Here is a 20,178-nt window from a genome sequence, read left to right on the forward strand (position 1 = left end):
GTTACATTTTAAATTGTTGAATTGAAGTTGTAAAAAAGACCAACAGATAAAGCACGAAGTTTACAGAACCAAGAAACTCAAACGAAACGAAAAACCAGAAAAATCTTTTGCGCATGCTTATTAGGGTGGTTAGGTTTTTATTTTGATATTTTGTTGTCAATTTTTATTAAAATTATAATGTCAATATTGTTCAATTTATCCACTTGTTCAGATGGTAATTGGTAACTCTTTTAATCCACATTTGTTATCTGTGATTTTTCACGTGTTATTAGTTTTTTGAATCATAAGATCAAAACTGGTGTTTATCAACTTTATTGAATGTGCCTTCTCTTCTGTCTTTGCTGACAACCAACATAACATTTATTGCTTAAGAAATATCTTCTCCACTGACATGGAATATGAATTACACTGTGGTAAGTTGAATTAACGACATTGTAATAAATTCTATTATCATTAAAATTTCTGATGTTTGAATGAAAATCTTTGATTAGAATAAAAATTGACCAATAATCCATCTATCAGTTTACTCATTCTGTCTTTGTAACCAAACGATTCTCTATCGTTTTGTATTTCGGCATTTGTATTCTTCTTTAAAATTGAAAAGATAAAATCTAAAAGCTTGCCAAATTTTATTAACCATATGGCGATTATTTTCCAAATAGTTGACACCAAAAGAAATCTTTTCAGAAGTAGCATTATACTGATACAGACTTAGCCGGAGTCCGTCAGCCCCACAAGGAGCTATTCCTCTAGGAAATTCAGATCGTTGAGTAAGCAATGCATTTTGATATTCTTCTTGATTAATCAGTCCTTGGTCAAGTAGTTTACCCGATTCAATTTGTAATGCATCTAAACTCGTGTCATCTATTGCGTCGTTCGAGTTTATGATGTTTCCTTTACTTTTACTCATTTTCCATCACAAACCATCATATGAAGATAGACGCTAGGGAAAGGAAGCTGTTAAGTCAAAAGTCATTTTCATGACCCAGAAATTAAGAATACTAAATCCATTAGTAACATCATTAGTACCTAAAGTTTGACAAGCTTTTTCAATTGCTAGTTTCTCATTCGGAGATATAAACTATCTATCTTGGTTTCGACAGAAAACTTTCCAGGCTGGAACTCGCTGTTCGTAAGGTATTTTTTCTAGATAGACACCAAGTTTCTTATTATCTCAGGTAGCTTTGTTTTCCTGGAATTGCACTTAAATCAGAAGGCAGTTTATCACAAGTTTTTGAAGATTGTCTTGAAGATGATGATTTTACCCCATTAGTAGAGTTACTATGTGCAAAGTAACGGATTTGACTTGAGTTAATGATAAGAGATCACAGATTCCTCACAACAGAAGCCATGATTTAATTATAAATTATGAAAAATAAAGTAAAATACAATAAATAAAGTTCTGCGTTAGTTTTCAAATGTTAACATCAGATGGTTTGAATTTGTGTCCGGCCTCTCATGTGTGTAGATAAAGGCATCAGAGTCGCTGAAAAACATGTATCTAAAACATCTTCACCTTGTTCAACAACAACGGCATTAGATCCTGAACTTTGATAAGCTTTTTCAATTGATAATTGCTCATTATCAAGGTAATAAGATTGATTAGATTGAATTATGAATTAGAGGATTTTTTCATTTATTATTCGATCTATTAAGCTCTATATGATCTTAGCTCAGTTTTTCAAGTTTTTCGTTCTCAGGTTATTTCTTCAAATATTAGTCAATCCTGGAAAAAATAGTCTATTTCAAAGTTTATTAAAAATTTTCCTTTTCTTGCAGGTAATCCATTCGAAGGTGTTCATCAAAACCAACCTAGAAGTATTTTATGTTGTCTTGAACAATAAATAAGCTGACTAGAAGCATGTCTCCAGTCAGTAATAAACTAAACCATGGATCATCTGGTTGTTTAGTTTCACGCGAAATTCGAGAATTGGACCATATAGTAAGTCGATTGGAACAAGGCTCAGTATTAACTAAATTTTACCCTAAAGGTAAACCAGAGAAGCGGTTTTTTTGTTTACGCAAAAACACTCGTGAATTGGTTTGGTTCAAACCTGTTGGAGGTCGTAATGTACTTGAAAATTACATTGATTTGAGGCATGTTAAAGAGGTACGGATTGGTCCAGCTTCCAAGATATTTGAACGTTGGCAAGATGACGCTCGAAAATGGGAAAAAGGTCAATGTTTGGTTGTTCTTTATGGCCAACGATTTAGGTTAAAAAATCTTTCCTGTGTTGCCATGTCCATTAATGAATGTGAACAATGGGTTAGAGGAATTCGTTATTTATCAGAAGAGATTCAAAATTGTTCCTATTTAATTCAAATTGAAACCTGGTTGACTCGTGAATTTACAGCCTTGGACGGTGGCCGAGCAAGTTTAACATTCAAAGACCTTAAACCATTCCTGTCCAAGATTAGCTGTAAAGCGACAACGGATGAACTAAAGCGTTATTTTTTACAAGTTGATTTACAAGCATCAAGTGAAATTTCATTTGATGCATTCTGTAAATTGTACAGAGCCATGGTTGATCAAAGACGAATATTTGACCAATATTTTTCCAGTTATACTCAGAATGGTCGAACCGTTAGTTTAAAGGATTTTATTTCGTTTTTAAATTTCCAATCAATGGAAGGTGATAAAATTGATGAAAAGACTGGTTCATTTTTAATGAGAGAATTTATTTCCACTGCAAATCGATATCAGTTAAGTGATTCTGTTCATCAATTTCCACCTCATCGTCATCATCACCAACCTCGACCACTTTTAAATAACTCAGAGGAACCGTATTTCACTATTGACGAGTTTATGAATTATGTTTACTCTAAAAACAATCAAATTTGGGATAAAAAATTTGAGTCAGTACATCATGATATGAACCGACCGTTAACTCATTATTGGATCGCCTCTTCCCATAACACTTACCTTACTGGTGATCAAATTAGAAGTGAATCATCTATTGATGCTTATGCCCGTTGTCTGCGAATGGGATGTCGAAGTATTGAACGTAAGCTATTCTTGAAACTTTACTAAAATCAGTTTTTAATTTTCTTGTTTTTTTTACTCATTTACAGTTGATTGCTGGGATGGACCAGACGGTTTACCTTTAATTTATCATGGCCACACTATAACTACTCGAATCAAATTTATTGATGCTGTTAAAACAATCAAGGAACATGCTTTTGTTAAATCTGATTATCCGGTTGTCCTTTCCATTGAAAATCATTGCTCACTTCCTCAGCAAAGGAAGATGGCTCATGCATTTATTGAAATTTTAGGAGGTAATTCAGCTAATTCATTTCAATATATTTTCGACTAGATTATCAAACTTTAATTATTACTTTTCTTCATTATCTTCTTCTTAGATTATCTACTTACTCAGCCAATTGACAAAGATGAAACTGAAATGCCATCTCCGAATCAGTTGAAACGCAAATTTATCATCAAGGTTGGAATCATTTTTAAACTAAAAATTGAACCTTCCGTTTGTAATTTATTAAATTTTCATTTTTCCTACTTTTTATTCATTTCCAGCACAAAAAATTATCAGACAATGGAGAACCCAGTTTGTCTCTAAAAAACTCAGATGATAACAATCAGGAAGTTGATGTTAATACTTCCATCAAAAGTGGGATTTTGTATCTTATGGATGATTCGTCGGACCGGGTAGGTGTATTCAAAAAAGCTTGACTTGAATTGATTCGCTCAATTAAGTTCGGCAGTTTAATTAAGCTTGAATTTAAATCTAAATATTTTTCTAACCAATATCAACTCTTAATTATTATGATAGGAATGGAAGCCTTACTTGTTTATGTTGACAAATACCAAGATGTATTATGCTGAATACAATCCTGATGATGAAGATGAAAGTGACGATAGACCGGCTCATAAAATTGACTCTTCTGGACCAGCATCTAATGATGAGCTTCATTTTGGTGAAAAATGGTATCACGGAAGATTACCCGGTGGTCGTCAACAAGCTCGTGAATTACTTGAAAAATATTCACACTTTGGTGATGGGACCTTTTTAGTGCGTGACAGTGATTCATACGCTGGTGATTATTCATTATCTTTCTGTTGGGAAGGAAAAGTTAACCATTGTCACATCAAAACTAGACAAGAAAAGGGTCAAACTAAATATTATCTGATTGATTCGGTTCCATTTGATTCGTTATACAGTTTAATCACTCATTATCAATCTCAACCTTTAAGATGCAAAATGGGAGCCATTTTCCTTACCGAGCCAGTACCTCAATTGAAAAGTCACGAAAGTAAAGAATGGTATCACTCTTCAATAACTCGACCTGGTGCCGAAGATTTATTGAAACAAATCCAGGTTGATGGTTCATTTCTGGTTCGACCCAGTGAAAAGGAGGAAAATTGTTTTGCTATTTCTTTCAGGGCTGAGGATAAAATTAAACACTGTCGTATAATTCAGGAAGGACGACTGTTTGTCATTGGAAGTGCAAAATTTGAGACTTTAGAAGAGCTAATTAAATGGTATCAAAAGTATCCCTTGTATAAAAATGTTAAACTCAAATATCCAATCAGTGGCGATTTCAAAAATGGTGTGAAGGTAATAATTGATAGGGAATTTTGTACTCGATGTAATTTTCTAATCATCTTTATCTCTTTTCATTATTAGGGCATTGAAAGTAGTGTTCGTGGTGGACAGGATGAAAATTATTTGGATCCCAATAATTGTCAATCTGGATTAACTGTGAAAGCTTTGTTTGATTATCATGGACAAAAAGAAGATGAACTTTCATTTTGTAAACATGCCATTATTACTAATGTTGTTAAGGCAGATCCTTGTTGGTGGAAGGGAGACTATGGTGGCCTCAGAAATCATTGGTTCCCAGCTAATTTTGTTGAAGAGATTGAACCAAATGATAATTTAAATGATAAGGTATGTCGATAAGGTAATTTTATTGAAAACAGCTGAAATTTAACTATTTTTTTTTGTTTTTCAACTAATCAGTTTGATGATCAAATGCCCATCGGATGTCTTCAAAAAGGAAGTATTGACATTGTTGAATGTGCTGTTGCTGCATCAAACGTTCCAATCAATGGAAAAGAATGGGTTTTCAAAATTGTTTCACCCTCGCAAGTTGAGCCTATTGAGATATCTGCATCTAGTAAAGATGAAATGATTGATTGGATCCAGTGTATTCGAGAAACTGCTCAATCTACTCATCAAAAAGTAAATATTGTTATTAGTTAATATTAATCTATGAGATATCATTTTTTAAATTTAATAAACTTTTTTGATTTATTTTGTAGATTTGTCAAAGCAAAGAGATTGAACGTAAAGAACGGGTCGCACAGGAATTGTCAAATCTTATAATTTATTGTCGCTCTGTCCCGTTTGTACCTGAAAGTAAATTTATCATTGAATTATTAGTTAATTACTGTTTAACCATAAAAGATCCTTTTCTAATTCATTTTATCTATCTTTTTCTGGTTCATAGAGATCGGCATCTTTACAGAAATGTCTTCTTATCCTGAGACAAAAGTGGAAAAATGGTTGAGTCCACAAAATTGCCCTGCTTTCAATGAGTATCACTTCAAACAATTCAGTCGAGTTTATCCTGGAATGAGAAGATTAGATTCATCCAATTACGATCCTGTTCGTATCTGGAACGCAGGAGTTCAAATGGTGGCTCTAAATTATCAAACACCTGATCGACCAATGCAGTTAAATCAAGGCAAATTTCTTGAAAACGGTGCATGTGGTTATTTATTGCGACCCAATTTCATGTTTGAACCAGGGTTTGATGTCTATAAACCCCCCAAAATCAATCCTGTAACTATGACTATTCGAGTAAGTCTTTTTCACTGAATAATTATAATAATTGAATCAAAAAATTGACTGGAATATATATTCATTGTTAAAGGTTATTGGAGCTCGCCACCTTACCAAAAATAGTCGAGGTAACATTAGCCCATTCATTGAAGTTGAAATTGTCGGAGCTGATTATGATTGTCGGAAGGTTAAGACAGGAACATGCCGTAAGTTGAAAAAATTATCATCTTTGTATTTCAATATTGTCCAGTATATTCACTTTTTAATCCAATATCTTTTATATTATAGATGACAACGGATTTAATCCATGCTGGGAGGAAACTTTCATTTTTGACATTGAATGTCCTGATTTGGCTTTATTGAGATTTGTTGCTTACGACGAGGATAGCTTTGGTGATCCTAATTTTGTTGGTCAAGCTACTTACCCATTTAATTGCTTGCGTCAAGGGTATAGAAGTGTTCCCCTTAAAAATGAATACAGCGAAGAACTGGACTTATCATCTTTATTAGTTCATGTCAAGATCAACAAAAATGAATTTGCTCTCTAAACTAATATTTAATTTCCACCAATCCACCATTCCTGATAATAACTAATCAAGCATAATCAACTCGTGTCAATTATTTAAGATAAATGGTTAAATTGTTGCCATCAACATTAATTATTCTTTAAGTGTCAAAATTATTTTCAAAAGTCTAATGTTGTCCCAATGTAAGCCATCCATACTCATGAGTTAATACTTGAATATAAATTCGTGAAAATTGTATAAACACATGAAAATATAATAGTTATAAATTGAATTTTTGTTTTTGTCATTCAATGTGGAATTTGGTTTTAGACAGAATCGATAGGAATGGCAATGGTGAAGAAGCTGATGATAAAAACCAGGAGAACTGAGGAGAAACCAGAACGAGGATGATGACTGCGCAGCATTTTTCTTTTCGCTCTTTTTTCTCATCAATCGATCGATCCTTCTACTACAATACGAGAGATTAATCCAACTTAAGATATGAGCACAGAAAACGAGAGAAGCAAAGGCAAAAGAAGAAAAAAGAAGATCATTATGTTCATCATCATCAGCATCATCTTTTTGAGTTTCACTGAACACTTTCAAGAGAAGCAAGAGAGCTGGAAGAAAGAAAAAGCAGTGGAAAAAAGAGGAACAAGATGTGGATGATGAGAATGATGAGAATGATGATGGTGAGAGAAAGAGTGAAGCAAGTTTCCTCAATAGTTTCCTTTTGGGTTTCCTTGTCTTCCGTTAATTCTTCATGTCAACTCACAGTGTCCAATCTTTATCATGATTCCTGCTGAAATAATATTTGATACACTAATCGAGTATCATCATATTTCTCATTTTCAACCTAATCATAAGCATACCGATTTTATTGTTAAAAAAACTTGAAGTCAATATAAATTTGGTGCAACATCAACATCAGTAAATTTTTAGTGGAAAGAAGTGAAATCTTATTTTAAGTAATATTTTTGTTATTTTCAAAATAATAACAACACAATCAATGGATTCCAATGGATCTCATGATATTTACGAGGTTAAAGAGATTGTTGGCATGAAAAAAGTTGGGGTTAGTAAAAATCATTTTTATTAATACATTTATCCATTCCTTAACGTATTTTAATGTTACAATATTATTCATCAATCATGCGATTCAACCTAAGAAATCCCAAATTCAAATTGAATCTTTTTCTTTGGTGACACCTCCTGTTGATTGCTGTTTCATTTGTTGATTAACTCTATTTACACAAATCAACTATTCACTGACAAGATTGTCAATGATTAGAATGGTGATAGAAACAGATGTCAATAAAAAAGATGAAATACTCAATGAAATTGAGATACAGATTCAACCAAACTGTGCTTCGCTTGATATTTTGTTGTAGTCATTCAACTAATACAATATAGTCATTTGATCCTTAAAATTAATCTGACTATTGATTATTTAGTGTAAAAGGTACATTTAATAGACTCTTGATTCAAATTTCACGAATGTCAAGTTGATCAGATTGAAAAGATGCATAAAAATATCAAATTTAATGTTGAGTTGAATTTTCTCAATTGATGTTTCATATTAATATTTTCAAGAGGCAAAAATTGAAGATTTGGGGAATTGGGATAATACGATAAACAAAATAAGGTAATAAGATGTCTAGCAATTGAAAAGAGATGATTTCATGATGAGAAAATTTCATCAAAATTTAGAGTAAAAACAAAACATTTGAAGTAAAGTAGAAATATCGATCTTTGGCTCTTTTTTTTATCCTGTGTTTTTCATAATAATACAACATGAGAAGCAACTTGCTGAAGTCTTTGCCATGAACAAAATACTCATTGTCAGACTCCTTTTTTATATTATTATCCATCTTTCATTTCTATCCACAGTTTTCGTCTTCTTTTTTCCACTAACATGTAAGACTATTTCCCATGATGATGATGATGAAAATGAGAGGAAAGCCTGAGAAATGAAAAGGTTTTCCTGAAGGATTTTACTATCGAGACAGAATGATGATAATGATGGTGAAGATGAGAATGGAAAGTAAACTATTATTTATATACATGTACATTTGCGTGCATCTATTGATTCAGTTTAGGCTAATAAAATCGATTTCAATGGTTACTCCAAAAATCATCATCACATGTTTCATTCGCGTTCTGTTATTCATGCTTTTCTTGCATAAATTTTGCTCGATCAATAAATTAATTGAGCAAATAATATGTTAATAATTGAATATTAACTTAATTTTCCGGACCAATAAAAGTATAATAGAGTAATATTCATCGGCAATCATATTAGTTATACTATTTCAGGTAAACCAATTTAATTATTTTGTTTCTATCAATACATTCAACTACAATTTTCATTTAAAAGCTCAAGCTTTTTTGATACAAACTAAAGTTTAGTTTGATATTATTGCATATTAACTTTGATAATTTTTCATAACAACAAAATAAATTAAAAATAATGCTCAAGAACAGCATAGATGAGGTAATAATTTTATGCTCAAACAATATAATAGGCATCACACAATAATTCAATAACACGTTAATTCATCAATAAAACATTAACAAGATATAGATTGAAATTTTATAATGTTGCTTACTAGTTGAATTATCAAACAATGCTAATATTGCTGTAAATTTCTGGTTGAATCATTTCTTGGCCAAACTCAAACGGTTAAGGGCTCCGTTGAAACGAGACAATTGGGACTCAAGAGACTTGGAAATGCATTTCAACTTGTCCAGATTGTTGATAACTTCTATCGATTGGGTAAATGGATCGTATGCAACATCAAATCGACGTTTCAATTTGGTATAAACATAATTTCTAAAAATAAAATCGGATTAAAATGTACAGATTATTACTCAGAGAAAATTCAAATATCTTGTGATGTGAGCTAGAAAATATTGATTGGTATATTTTTTCAATGTCATGGTTCAAAGAATGACTTACTTGAGCTGTTCTTTCGCTTTTTCAAAGCTTTGGGCCACAAAATAAAGACCCTGGTAATCAACATCTTGGTAAGGTTGAACAGCGGCCTTTTCTGGCTCAAATGGTTTTTTCTCTGGTTTATCTGACAATGAATGCTGAAGTTCACCATAAGATGATAAAAGGCCAGCCCCGTATGCTTTTATTCGTCCATCTTCCATGCAGAGACCGAACTCAACGGTGAACCAATAAAGCTATGATTGGGAGATGAAATTAGACATGTAAAGGGTTGTTCGAAATTTCTAATTTAAGGTAAAAAAGCTTACAGTGGCAAATCTCTCAATTTCTTGATCATCAGCGCCAAGTGATGCTAATCCTATTTCTTGAGAAAACTCGGCAAATGTTGGATCAGCTAATATTGGAGCATGACCAAGGAGCTCATGAATACAATCTCTATTTCAATCAAATAAACAAATTAAACGAGAAAGTTACTAACTAAAAACGCCATCGAAGAAAAAGAGAAAACTAGGGTTGATGAAAACACGAAGGATGGTAAAAATGTCAAAAAGCAGATACACACGGTTCAGGAGAATGGTCAGGATTAGAACCATGTCGAATGTATTGGGTTGACTGGAAAACTCGGAAAGCAAGACTTGCGAGAAAATCTCTTGCAGTTAACAATCCAGCTGCAGGTCGTAGAGTGAATCCTGTCCTACCTGTTGATACAGTAAACAAAACAAAAAATTACGCTAACTATTAACATTTAAGAACTATTGACCATTTCTTACGTCTTAGGAAATTAGAAACTGCTTCAAGTTGAGGAATTGAGTCAGGACTATAACCACATTCTCGTTCCAAGGTTTGAAATACTTCTACATGCTGACGACATGCATGAGTTGGATACAATTCAACCAGCTTTCGATAAACAGCTCCCCTTTTAAAGAAATGAAGCACTTATTATAATCATGATAACCAACAATTTGTGGCAATAAAAGCACATAAAAGATGAATACCATGTTTTGATTTCATCAGGAGTATATTCAACATCAGGAATCCGTTGTCCCCTAAAAACAATACAATTTAGATTTCATTACGTAACCAGATAATGATTTTAATCATACCATCGATAATCAAAAGCTATTTGAGCGATCTCCTTGCGCCGTGCTCGATAAACTTTATCAGTAAATCCCTAGAAGAACACAAACATTTTTAATTAGAAAGAATTAATAGACAATTAAAAAAATAAACATTGCAAGAGAAGATACTAGCGCCATCTTGTGTACGAAATGGTTAATGAAAAGTAGAGGGAAAAAATAGACAAGACATCAACGGATAAAAGTATTTTTAGCTCATTTGATTTATAATTCATTTTCTTAATAAATTCACGAAAGAACGATTATGATCGATCGCTAAAGTTACGACGGCTTTAAAATTAATCAAAGGGAATTTCAGATTGTTCAGATAAAGTATCTCTATATAATAATATAAAAAATGACAGAAGTCCTAATCAATATTAAATGTAAATCGAAGTTGTGCTTTTATTTTATGTGCGATTATTTTTGTCCTGTGCTTTTTATTGATCCTTTTTTGATTGTAAGATGGCGCTCAAACATTGATTGTTGTTTAATGTTTTGATAAAAGAGTTGCTTTTTGGTTGATCGTAAAATTAATTTACCCAACTCTTTAGTTTTGTCAGTGGTTAATATTAGTACTAATCTATGATAATACTCACTGGATGGTCAATATCTAAATCAGGTTCGTATTTGGTCATAATGTGAGTACAAAAGTCAAGATCACTGATGTGTCGAGGAAACCATGGATCTGTTAATTGGTCAGTTGTGTTTTCATTTTTCAAGCCAAGAAAAACAAAATCAGAGTAAGCTTTAATTTGATGGTTTAAATTAAGTTTAAATGTGGTTACCTTTAATGCTGATTAGCTGTTCCTTCAAAACTTCTGCCTGAGCAAGATTTCCATGTCTTAGTGATTTCATGAGATGCAGTAAGCCAGATGAGGATATTTCAAGACGAAGAAATATTTCCATTATGTTTGGATCATCACGATTACATCGACTCTCTATGTGCTCAATGTGACCCTTGCAAGTCTTATTTAATCATCAATTTGGCGGTGAAGGATAAAGTAAAAGTGTAAGTTCTTCATTGGACAATACTCTGTTTCATTTTTCAATGGGCAATACTTCAAATTGATAATCTATTCACCCTTTACTGAAAGTAACGGCTTACCTCAATGAATTTTAGAATCCTTGGAAGACTAGAGAAAGTCCCATCATTAGGACGTAGCAACAAGTGTTGAATTTGTGGTTTATTGAATTCTTGGTCATTATTTGTCTCAGAAACAACAAGAACCTGTGATGTTGATCAGAACCAATATAGTCTTCCTTTCAAAATGTGTCACTTATGATACTCACCTCTTCTTCTGGTAAATCAGTGTCTTGTGAGTTCTGGCGTTGCTCTTGTAACCACGATAATCGCGCTTCACGATTTTTTTGAGTTTCAAATTTTGCATCATCAACCAAAGAGCGCCGACGAGAAGGATAACCATGCTAGAGTTGTGACAACAAACATTTTCAAATGGGTTACTTGGAGTACACACCAGTGATATAAAATATTTCCATCAATTTACATATTTGGCTTGATTGGACTTTAATTTTTCTTAGCAACTTGCAGAGCTGTCCATATTATCCTGTTCAGTACAGGAATTGATCAATCAAACTGCTATCCAAACATGTGTTAACCAAAAAAGACTAACGAGTTAAAGAAAGGGTTGAAATAAGTTGAAAAGATATTGACGGATGTGGTTTGATAATCTATTTTCGTAGGAATCATTCAACCATGGAAATGTAACCTGTAAAGTTACATTGAGATGAATCACTTTTATCACAAGAGGACAATATAAAGAAACGATGAAAGGAATTACATGAGTTGAGCCAAATTAGCTACTATTATCATGTTTGAGCGACTTCAAAGAGATTTGCTAATCATTTCAAGTGGAATTAATTATACCAAGGGTCAACTATCACTACCAGACACTCAATGAAACTGGTTAACATTCATCTATCCAACAACAAAATGACCAACAAAAACCTTAATCATTTAATTACTATAACCTGTGGTAAATAAGAATGAGCGAAACAATCAAGGATTATTCACATTGCATTGCCTTTGATTAAATATCATCAATCATAGCCATCTCCACCATCAACAGCAGCAACAAATGGTAAAACTGATTTCAAGCATCTTTATATTAACCCTGTTGATATTGTCATCAACAAATTTACCACTTTGATTACAATTACTTGCATCTGAAATCATGAGCAACATTCAGCAACAAAGCTGGTCGGTGTTTTTCAGCTTGGACGTCAGTACGAAAAATGGAAAAGATCAAGCACAAGAGTGATACTCGAGCTTTTAAGATACTCCAAAGAATGTATATTAATTTCTTGGAAAAGTGTGATCGGACAAAACTATCGAAATTCCTAAATTTATAAGATATTCTGTTATCTTTTCAAAATTCATGTGTAATGTGATCTTTGAAAGGTCGAGTTCTCTCTGTCAGTCCTGATCTTGTCCAACTGTAGCTTTATAAGCTGTTGATTTGCTTTTGTAAAGTTTACATACCATTGAATGGTGAATCTTACCCGATCAGTCTCAGATCCATTTTTATCGTCAGAATCATTCTTGATTCATTTTCAATTCCCTGTTGAACATATAATAATAATTGTCTTCCTATTCTATTAACTTCCTTCCTTTTCTTGGGGCTTTTCTAGTTCACCGATCACCACTAATTGGCTTGAACATTGGACACTCTAATAACCTTTTTCATTGCGAGTATCATCGTCTGTAAATCGCTTTTCATTCCCTTGTTCAGTCAATAGAATTTTTGGATTGATTATTATTCCTATCAATATGAATATCATTTTGAAAAGATCAGCCTCTGAATTATGCTAGTTTTCAAGCTGTCGTTAAACAACTACTATAATAGACGGATAATTTTGCCTGGTAAAAGCTTTCATCAAATTAAGGATAAGATCTTTTCATTATCACCTTTACATTGTTATGAGATTCACTTTTGATTTTTTTCTTCTCTTTTTTTACTTCAATCTAGTATGAAATGAAGTAAAAGCATCTTTAAGGTTGTACTTTTTTATCGTAATCGCCAGGAAAAAAAGACTCATAACAATAACTCAGGATCATCATCATAAAAGGGAATAACAATAACCATAATAATCCGGTGAAAGGAGTAAAAAAGATGATAATGTGTCAATATTTGGAAATGAAAACTCATTGCAACCATGAAATTAGATTGATAGTTTGGTCTTGCATTATCATACTTGTTGAACAATTGAATTCAATTTTCTTTGTTACATTTTGTTGACAAAAAAGGTCAATTCAACTCAAAGATTCGGAAAGAAACACGATAATCAATACTAATCATATTCAAGATTCAGTACATCTGTCAATCCAATCCAATCTAATTGGCAAATAAGCTAATCAGCTTGTAATTAATTCAGAGTTGGCTTGAAGAGCATAACAGATTAGACTCAAAGTTTTCAACATTTCTTGAACAAACCAACTGTTACTTTAGATTGAGATTTACATTTTACAGCCTATTTCAATATCAAATTAATCTAATTGTTACTTAACTTTGACAAATTATACTTTTTTAATAAGTAATGTAATGAATTTAGCAACTTACCTCAACGCTGTAGCTTTTGATTGAAAATTTAGCCCGACTTAAAGCTGCTATCGAAGCCATAACAAGAAGAGTTTGAGTATGAGTGATAGAAACGAATCAAGATGATTGAAAACACTTTTAAACACTTTTAATTGTAACAATCATAGGCGATATCAAGGGTACAACAAGTTTAACGTTAAGTACACATTAGGAGTGAATCTTGTTCTCATTTTGGTTTATATTCAATGGTTAAACCTTGACTCCCTGTAAGGTAGTGACACCTTTTTGTTAGACCCAAGAAAATGAGATGAGCAGGAAAAGTTGCTCATGCTACACTTCAGGGATTGTGAAAGAAATTTCAAATTGCGGTAAAAGTCTCATTCGACTGTCAAAATAATAGCGAAACAATTTAATTCACACAATAACAAAATAATCAACCAATTGATGAATATATCTTCCCATAGAGAAACATTGAAAAATTAGGTAATTTCCCATTTCTATTATAACCTTAAAATAGTAAAGCATGGAAATTATGAAAATTTTTGAAAAACGATCAACCGATTATCGCATTATAACAACTTAAAATTACCAAAAAAAACAATGTCTTCAAAATATTATTCAATTATTTTGACAGTCAAATGAAATTTCATTCCCAATCTCTGAAGTTTTGGGAGCAACATGAAATCATGAGTCCTTATCATTATTGCAACAGTTTACTTATGTATTTCACTGCTTTTCCTGCTTATCCTCATCAATATTAGGCTATTGTAGGTAAAATAAAAACGAGAACAATTAAAGATATAAACAGGATTGATGTAAAGTTTGGTGTGATTAGAAATGAATCGCTCAAAGTGAATCCAACCTCTCCGTGGTCAACTCTGTCCAAGAAAAGTAAAGCCTGAGATACAAAAAAGAGAAGAGTTAACTTTTGATTAGCTTAATGGACACTAACTAACCTCTAGACGAGTTGGATCGTTAGTCTCCTTTAATGTTAATTGGTACAAATCGTCATAAAATTGGTTTGATAAAAGGTTAACTTGTGTCACATTGATAATTATTAAGTAAGTGGCTGCAATGTTGATCAAAAAACGGTAAATCAATTCAACCAACTGTTGCCCATCTAGTTGTTTGTTGAGGACAAAATGTAATTGAAATACTGAAGGAACAAAATTGAACAGAATGAATAGAGCAAGGAAATGTTTCCAATGATTGTTGGCAGTCCGAATAAATTCAATTGTATTACAATAGCGATAACGTCGGTACAAAATGATATCCTCTGATTTATCTGTACGAGCCAATATTGTTGAATGTAAAGGTGAAGATGATGGATGATGATTTGATAATGATGAAGATTGAATCCTTTTGTCTTCCCTGAATGAATTGTTGATATCACGGAAAATTGATTGAGCCAAAATAGTTGAGATTAAAAATTGGTAAACAAGAAGGTGGACAATCAGTAGGCCAACAAGATCAACAATTATGTGTACCATATCAACCAGTGTTATTGGCGAGAGTATACTAGATGTTGAATCCAAGGCAATGGTTATCAGTAATTGAAAGTAAATAACAGTGGACAAGACTATTAAAAGGTAGAGTCGTTTACGGACAGATTTAACTCTATCACTAACCCATTGTTTTATCTCAATATTGTCCTTGGTGGGTTGATCAGCTGATGGTGAATAAAGGGTTTGCCAAATAGAGTCCAGTTGATTTAATGGAGGTTCACGGGCCAATATACCATTTAACATTGTAAACAGAGTAACATCATTGAGAAATAGAGTAAATTTCATGAAATCAAGACGAGAGCCAAAAGAGTCAACTAATCCAGCTGAGGGAAGAACCGAGATTAGCATTAAAAATGAATGGGTTATAGCAAAGGTCCCCATAAAATAAACTATCCTTTGGATCCTTAATCTTCCTGTACGCTTTGTCAGTAAACGGTAAATTGGCTTTAGTAAAGGCTGGTTAACCAATATACCAATAAAGGTCAATTTAAGATCAATCTCGGGTCCAGCATTAGAGGTATCTTCCAAATTAACGGCAACTTGATTATCATCATTAGAAACGGTTGAACCATTATCACTAGGTTTGTCTTCATTGTTGGTTAAACTCTTGTCTTCACTTGTATTGTCTTCAGTATTGCTGATGACAACACTCGTCTCTTCACCGTTATTATCATTATTTGAAACATGGTTAAGCTGATTAATTTCACTGTTGTCTTGGTCAACTAAAGACTCAGATTCATGGTCAGTTGGCGTTATTACTTTAGGTTCATTTGTTGTCATAATTAAAGATTAACTCAACCAGTGTGATCCAATTGATCCACTGGTAAACTAACATAACCCAGCGAATCAACTTTAACCAGTCAAATGATTCTCTATTGATTGAAATGGCTTTCTCCTTAACTGATCATCATTATTTTTCCTTCTCATCATCATCTTATCATTTAGTTTTGTCATCACGGAAGAAAAGTGAAATTAAGTTCACTCCAAGCCTTTCTTAGCATGAGCACGCTTAACTTTAGCCTGATTCCTAGGAATTGAATCTGACCAAGAAATAACGTAACCATTTATTTAGGTTAACTACTATTTAAACCTTTCTGTCGATAGCTCAAAGTCTAGGTTTTGATATTCAAATTTATTAGACTTCTCATTTACCTGGAATTGGCTTGAATCTTTACCTTTATTTACCTAGTTAATATGTTTATAGTAAAATAATAAAGTTAAGGATTCAAGTGACGATAGAGATTATGATTGGAAGCACGCAATTTCAATCGTTATTATTACCATTTTGAGTTTGTAAGGAAAGGATGATTGGAAAATGAAGAAACAAAAATAAGGTTGATTACATGATAGACTGAGAAGAAAAGGTAAAAAATAAATAAAGATTAATTATTCAAGTTGATCTCAATTTTTTCCTACTGATTGTTGACTTTTTTGACTCATAATTATTTTAAAACTAGGTCTGTGTAACCCAAAAAAGATTTAATTTTGCTATTAAACACTCGATAATCATTAATATAATCATTGAATGGTCCTTTAATTGTGAATTGTTTTCTTTTGTTATTTTCAATGGCAGAAGCAAAGAGTCATACTCTTTACCAGAAGTTTATTTTGATTATTTTGAGACAATCTTTCTTTGAATTGTACTGATTTGATCTTAATTAGGTCAATAGTTGATTTAGATTATTTTGATCTTGATTTGATTTCTAACTTTTGTCTATTTCTCTTTTTATTGTTGCAGACTGATTATCTTTATAAAGTACGGTGGAGAGGTTATGGGCCTGAAAATGATACTTGGGAACCTCAAAGTAATTTTTTCACCTGCCATGATGTTATTGAAGAGTACAAAAGTAAAAATAAAAGCTTCAATTCGATTAAATCGCTAAGAAGTCGCAATAAAATTGCTAAAGGTGCAGATAAAACGCTGAAAAGGATTAAATCAAATTGCCCGCCATTTGTTAAAGCCCGCTCAAAAAAATCAAAATTGTTGAGTAAGAAAGCTCTTTCTCGTAGATCTTCAACTTCAACCTGTTCTTCCCCTTCTCCTTCTCCTTCTTCGTCATCTTCATCTTCATCGTCATCGTCGTCTACCTCATCAACCTCTACTACTTCAATTGTTGCCCGAATAAAAATTAAAAAGGAACCTGAACAGCAAGATGAGGAATGTAATTCTTTAATCGAATTGGAAAGACTAGCTGAACTGAGAGGACTCAAAAATACTCAACCCTGTATTAAACAAGAATCTCAGCAACAGTTAGATGGTGATGATCAACAAAAATCCATATCTTCTATTGGTTCACCGTTACCTTTACCATTTCCCTCATCATCTTCATCATTTTCACCCTCTTCTCGATTCAACATTGGATACAATTTGAATCAAAGATTTGGTAATGACTGTAAAACTCCGTTAATTTATGCAGCTGAAGTTGGCAACACTAAATTAGTTGAATTTCTTCTTGAATCTGGAGCTGCCAAAGATTTAAAGGATTCCAATGGAAATACAGCTTTGATTCTGGTAATTATTATTTTCTCGCTTTATCTTAATTGCATTATAATTGACATATGATTAATTTTTGCTTATAGGCTAGTCAAAATGGCCATTATGACATTGTCCGGAGTTTGCTGCTTCATGGAGCCAATTTTTCAATAATCAATGATGCTGGTTCAAATGCATTGAGAACCGCTAAATTATTTGCAAATGATGAAACTCAGCACATTTTGACCAAACATGTTTCTCAGTAATTATCAGATTCTTATTAGATCTTTTTGTATTTCAAAATTTTATTGATTATGATTATCTTTTGTTCATTTAGGATTACAATGGCATTAGAAAATCAAGTTATTGAACTTCTTCGCAGTACCGCTCGGATAAGCCACGCTCTTTTTCCCATTCAATGTCATTCCACAAGTGAAAACCTTCGATTTCGGTTGCTGTTCAATTTTGATTCCATTGAGCCATTTCAGCCAGGTTTGTTAATAGCGCATTTGTTCTCAAACTAATTGTGTGAGATTTCTCTTTCTATTCACAGGAATTGGTTTTCTTCTGTTTATAAGTGATTTAACTTTCAGTCTCTTCAAGCCAGTTTCATTGAGATTTTTCAGTCCTTCCGCCAAAGTTAAGGTCTACCTTAATGGAACTCTTCAAAAATCTTTAACAGAGGTAACTATACGTCCCCAACCGAATTTAATTTTCAATTGCTGATTTCTTACTAAAATATTTTCTTATTTTTAGGGTGCCAAATTTGTCTTCTCATTCACTCCTTTACGTCGAGGAGTTAATGAGCTTTTGCTTACCATTAAGGAATCTCAATCACGACAGTGTTTCATCATTTGTGCCTATCAAGTTACCTTGATCAACTCTAAACCCTAATTCAATACTGAACCAAGAAAGCAAATTATTGTTTAAATTGAATCATTAATTTTTATTGATTATTATTCATCATTATCACTGTGTCAAGAAATTCAAATGTCAAGACAATTTAATGGCCAGAGGTCGAGAATCAAAATATCACCTGGTAATACAATTAGCATCAGTGAATGAACCAATTTTTTTAAACTTCTCCAGCTCATCCAGAATAACAATTATATTTTGAAAATGAAGTGGAAAAAATTTTTGCAGCCAATTGCATCGATTATGAACAGAAAACAAATATTCATTACGTCAACAAATTGAACCCAAGATGATACTGGTTCATGATTGATCAAAGAAAGTTGCTCACAGATGCAGACACTTTACTGGTGAATGTTATTTAGATATCAAATTGTACATTAGATACCTAAAACTCATCATTCCTGCTAAAACAAGTTGCGCGGCCAATTAAAGTACAACGCAATTGATAGACAATTCATTGGAACTTCACTTGATACCTGTTCTTATCAAAAGATCATCATTTCATATTGATGAATGTTTAATCAGTGATAAATGTTTTCTTTTTCGCTTAATCAATTTGAATTTGTTTCTTATACTTATGTTTGTGTTCATGTTTGTAATCAACTTTAATAATCTCAATGCAAAATCAAAAAGAGATGACACCTTGGAAACAAAGTCTATGATCATTTAATCCATTAAAAAGTACAATCTTACCATTTTTACTTTAATGTAACTCTCAATGATAATTTTTAAAATAAATGTTTCTTTCTCTGTTCACGCAGCACCTTTGCTGAGTTATCTTGATGATCATAGAATTTTTGAAAGAAAAACTTGAAATGCAAATTTTATTACAGAAATAGTAAACAGAAATCAAGTCTCAATTTAAAGCAATTGAACTATCGGTTAGAAATTACATTTGCAGTGAAACTATGCTAACTTTGAGTGCAATTTATTCTTATTCTTGAGAACACATATTTATACCAGAAGGAAACATAATTATTACATAATACAAACACATATTGGTAATAAAAAAATGTATTTACATCAAAAATATTTAAGAAACGACTTGTCAATCACCGGTCTCTAAGTTAAGCGAAAAAGCATGATAATTTTAACGAATCTTTTCAGAAATCGAGTCAGAAAAAGCTTTTTCAAAGGATGGAAATGTAAATACAGTTGGTTTTAAAGAGATAACCAGAGAGTTGGGATATTTTGTGAACGTCAATCGCAGGACTCAAAGTTAGACCTCCGGCCATTGAGAGAAACACGAAAGCAATATGTTCCCAAAATTAAAACTTGAAATCGATTTGGATTATCTCGGTCTGCTTGTTTGACACAGAAGATTTTTAGCTTAAGGATGAAATGAAA

The 20,178-nt window shown here is 32.4% G+C and overlaps 4 protein-coding genes across 6 annotated transcripts; 2 read left to right on the top strand and 2 right to left on the bottom strand.

Annotated features, from left to right (window-relative positions):
• The first annotated feature begins 135 nt into the window (after positions 1–135).
• On the top strand, positions 136–7,267 carry sl (small wing phospholipase C gamma 1). 2 transcript variants are annotated; one of them, XR_003081841.2, is made up of 13 exons: positions 142–413; positions 1,780–3,005; positions 3,073–3,279; positions 3,364–3,446; positions 3,533–3,664; positions 3,789–4,574; positions 4,644–4,907; positions 4,980–5,201; positions 5,282–5,378; positions 5,470–5,822; positions 5,896–6,010; positions 6,093–6,513; positions 6,645–7,267. XR_003081841.2 is itself a non-coding variant. In XM_015926216.3 (12 exons), exons 2-12 carry the CDS (start codon positions 1,862–1,864, stop codon positions 6,350–6,352), a joined length of 3,663 nt encoding a protein of 1,220 aa, XP_015781702.1. In that variant the 5' UTR covers positions 136–413; positions 1,780–1,861; the 3' UTR covers positions 6,353–6,602. The 2 variants fall into 2 exon arrangements, 1 of the variants encoding a protein (XP_015781702.1); XM_015926216.3 differs by lacking the exon at positions 6,645–7,267 and having other exon boundaries at positions 136–413; positions 6,093–6,602.
• On the top strand, positions 7,247–19,587 carry LOC107359688 (uncharacterized). Of its 2 annotated transcripts, none has more exons than XM_089267463.1 (6): positions 7,247–7,385; positions 17,182–17,955; positions 18,024–18,178; positions 18,254–18,408; positions 18,470–18,600; positions 18,673–19,587. In XM_089267463.1, exons 1-6 carry the CDS (start codon positions 7,320–7,322, stop codon positions 18,808–18,810), a joined length of 1,419 nt encoding a protein of 472 aa, XP_089123589.1. In that variant the 5' UTR covers positions 7,247–7,319; the 3' UTR covers positions 18,811–19,587. The 2 variants fall into 2 exon arrangements, with proteins under 2 accessions (XP_089123589.1, XP_025016137.1); XM_025160369.2 differs by lacking the exon at positions 7,247–7,385 and adding an exon at positions 12,219–12,480.
• Positions 8,613–14,090, bottom strand: ple (tyrosine hydroxylase ple). The gene is made up of 12 exons (XM_015926219.3): positions 13,960–14,090; positions 11,672–11,806; positions 11,487–11,609; positions 11,167–11,347; positions 10,978–11,066; positions 10,367–10,434; positions 10,259–10,309; positions 10,034–10,179; positions 9,826–9,961; positions 9,572–9,698; positions 9,270–9,499; positions 8,613–9,143 (listed from the first exon to the last, which is right to left on the bottom strand). Exons 1-12 carry the CDS (start codon positions 14,017–14,019, stop codon positions 8,969–8,971), a joined length of 1,521 nt encoding a protein of 506 aa, XP_015781705.1. The 5' UTR covers positions 14,020–14,090; the 3' UTR covers positions 8,613–8,968.
• Positions 14,065–16,302, bottom strand: LOC149093865 (uncharacterized). Its single transcript, XM_089267462.1, has 2 exons — positions 14,895–16,302; positions 14,065–14,836 (listed from the first exon to the last, which is right to left on the bottom strand). The coding sequence occupies exons 1-2, from the start codon at positions 16,221–16,223 to the stop codon at positions 14,696–14,698; spliced, it is 1,470 nt and encodes a 489-aa protein (XP_089123588.1). The 5' UTR covers positions 16,224–16,302; the 3' UTR covers positions 14,065–14,695.
• Positions 19,588–20,178: the final 591 nt, after the last annotated feature.

The sequence above is a fragment of the Tetranychus urticae genome, chromosome 2, assembly GCF_039701765.1.
Source record: "Tetranychus urticae isolate SD_2017Ah chromosome 2, NJAU_TeUrti_SD_1.0, whole genome shotgun sequence".
Taxonomy (NCBI): domain Eukaryota; kingdom Metazoa; phylum Arthropoda; class Arachnida; order Trombidiformes; family Tetranychidae; genus Tetranychus; species Tetranychus urticae.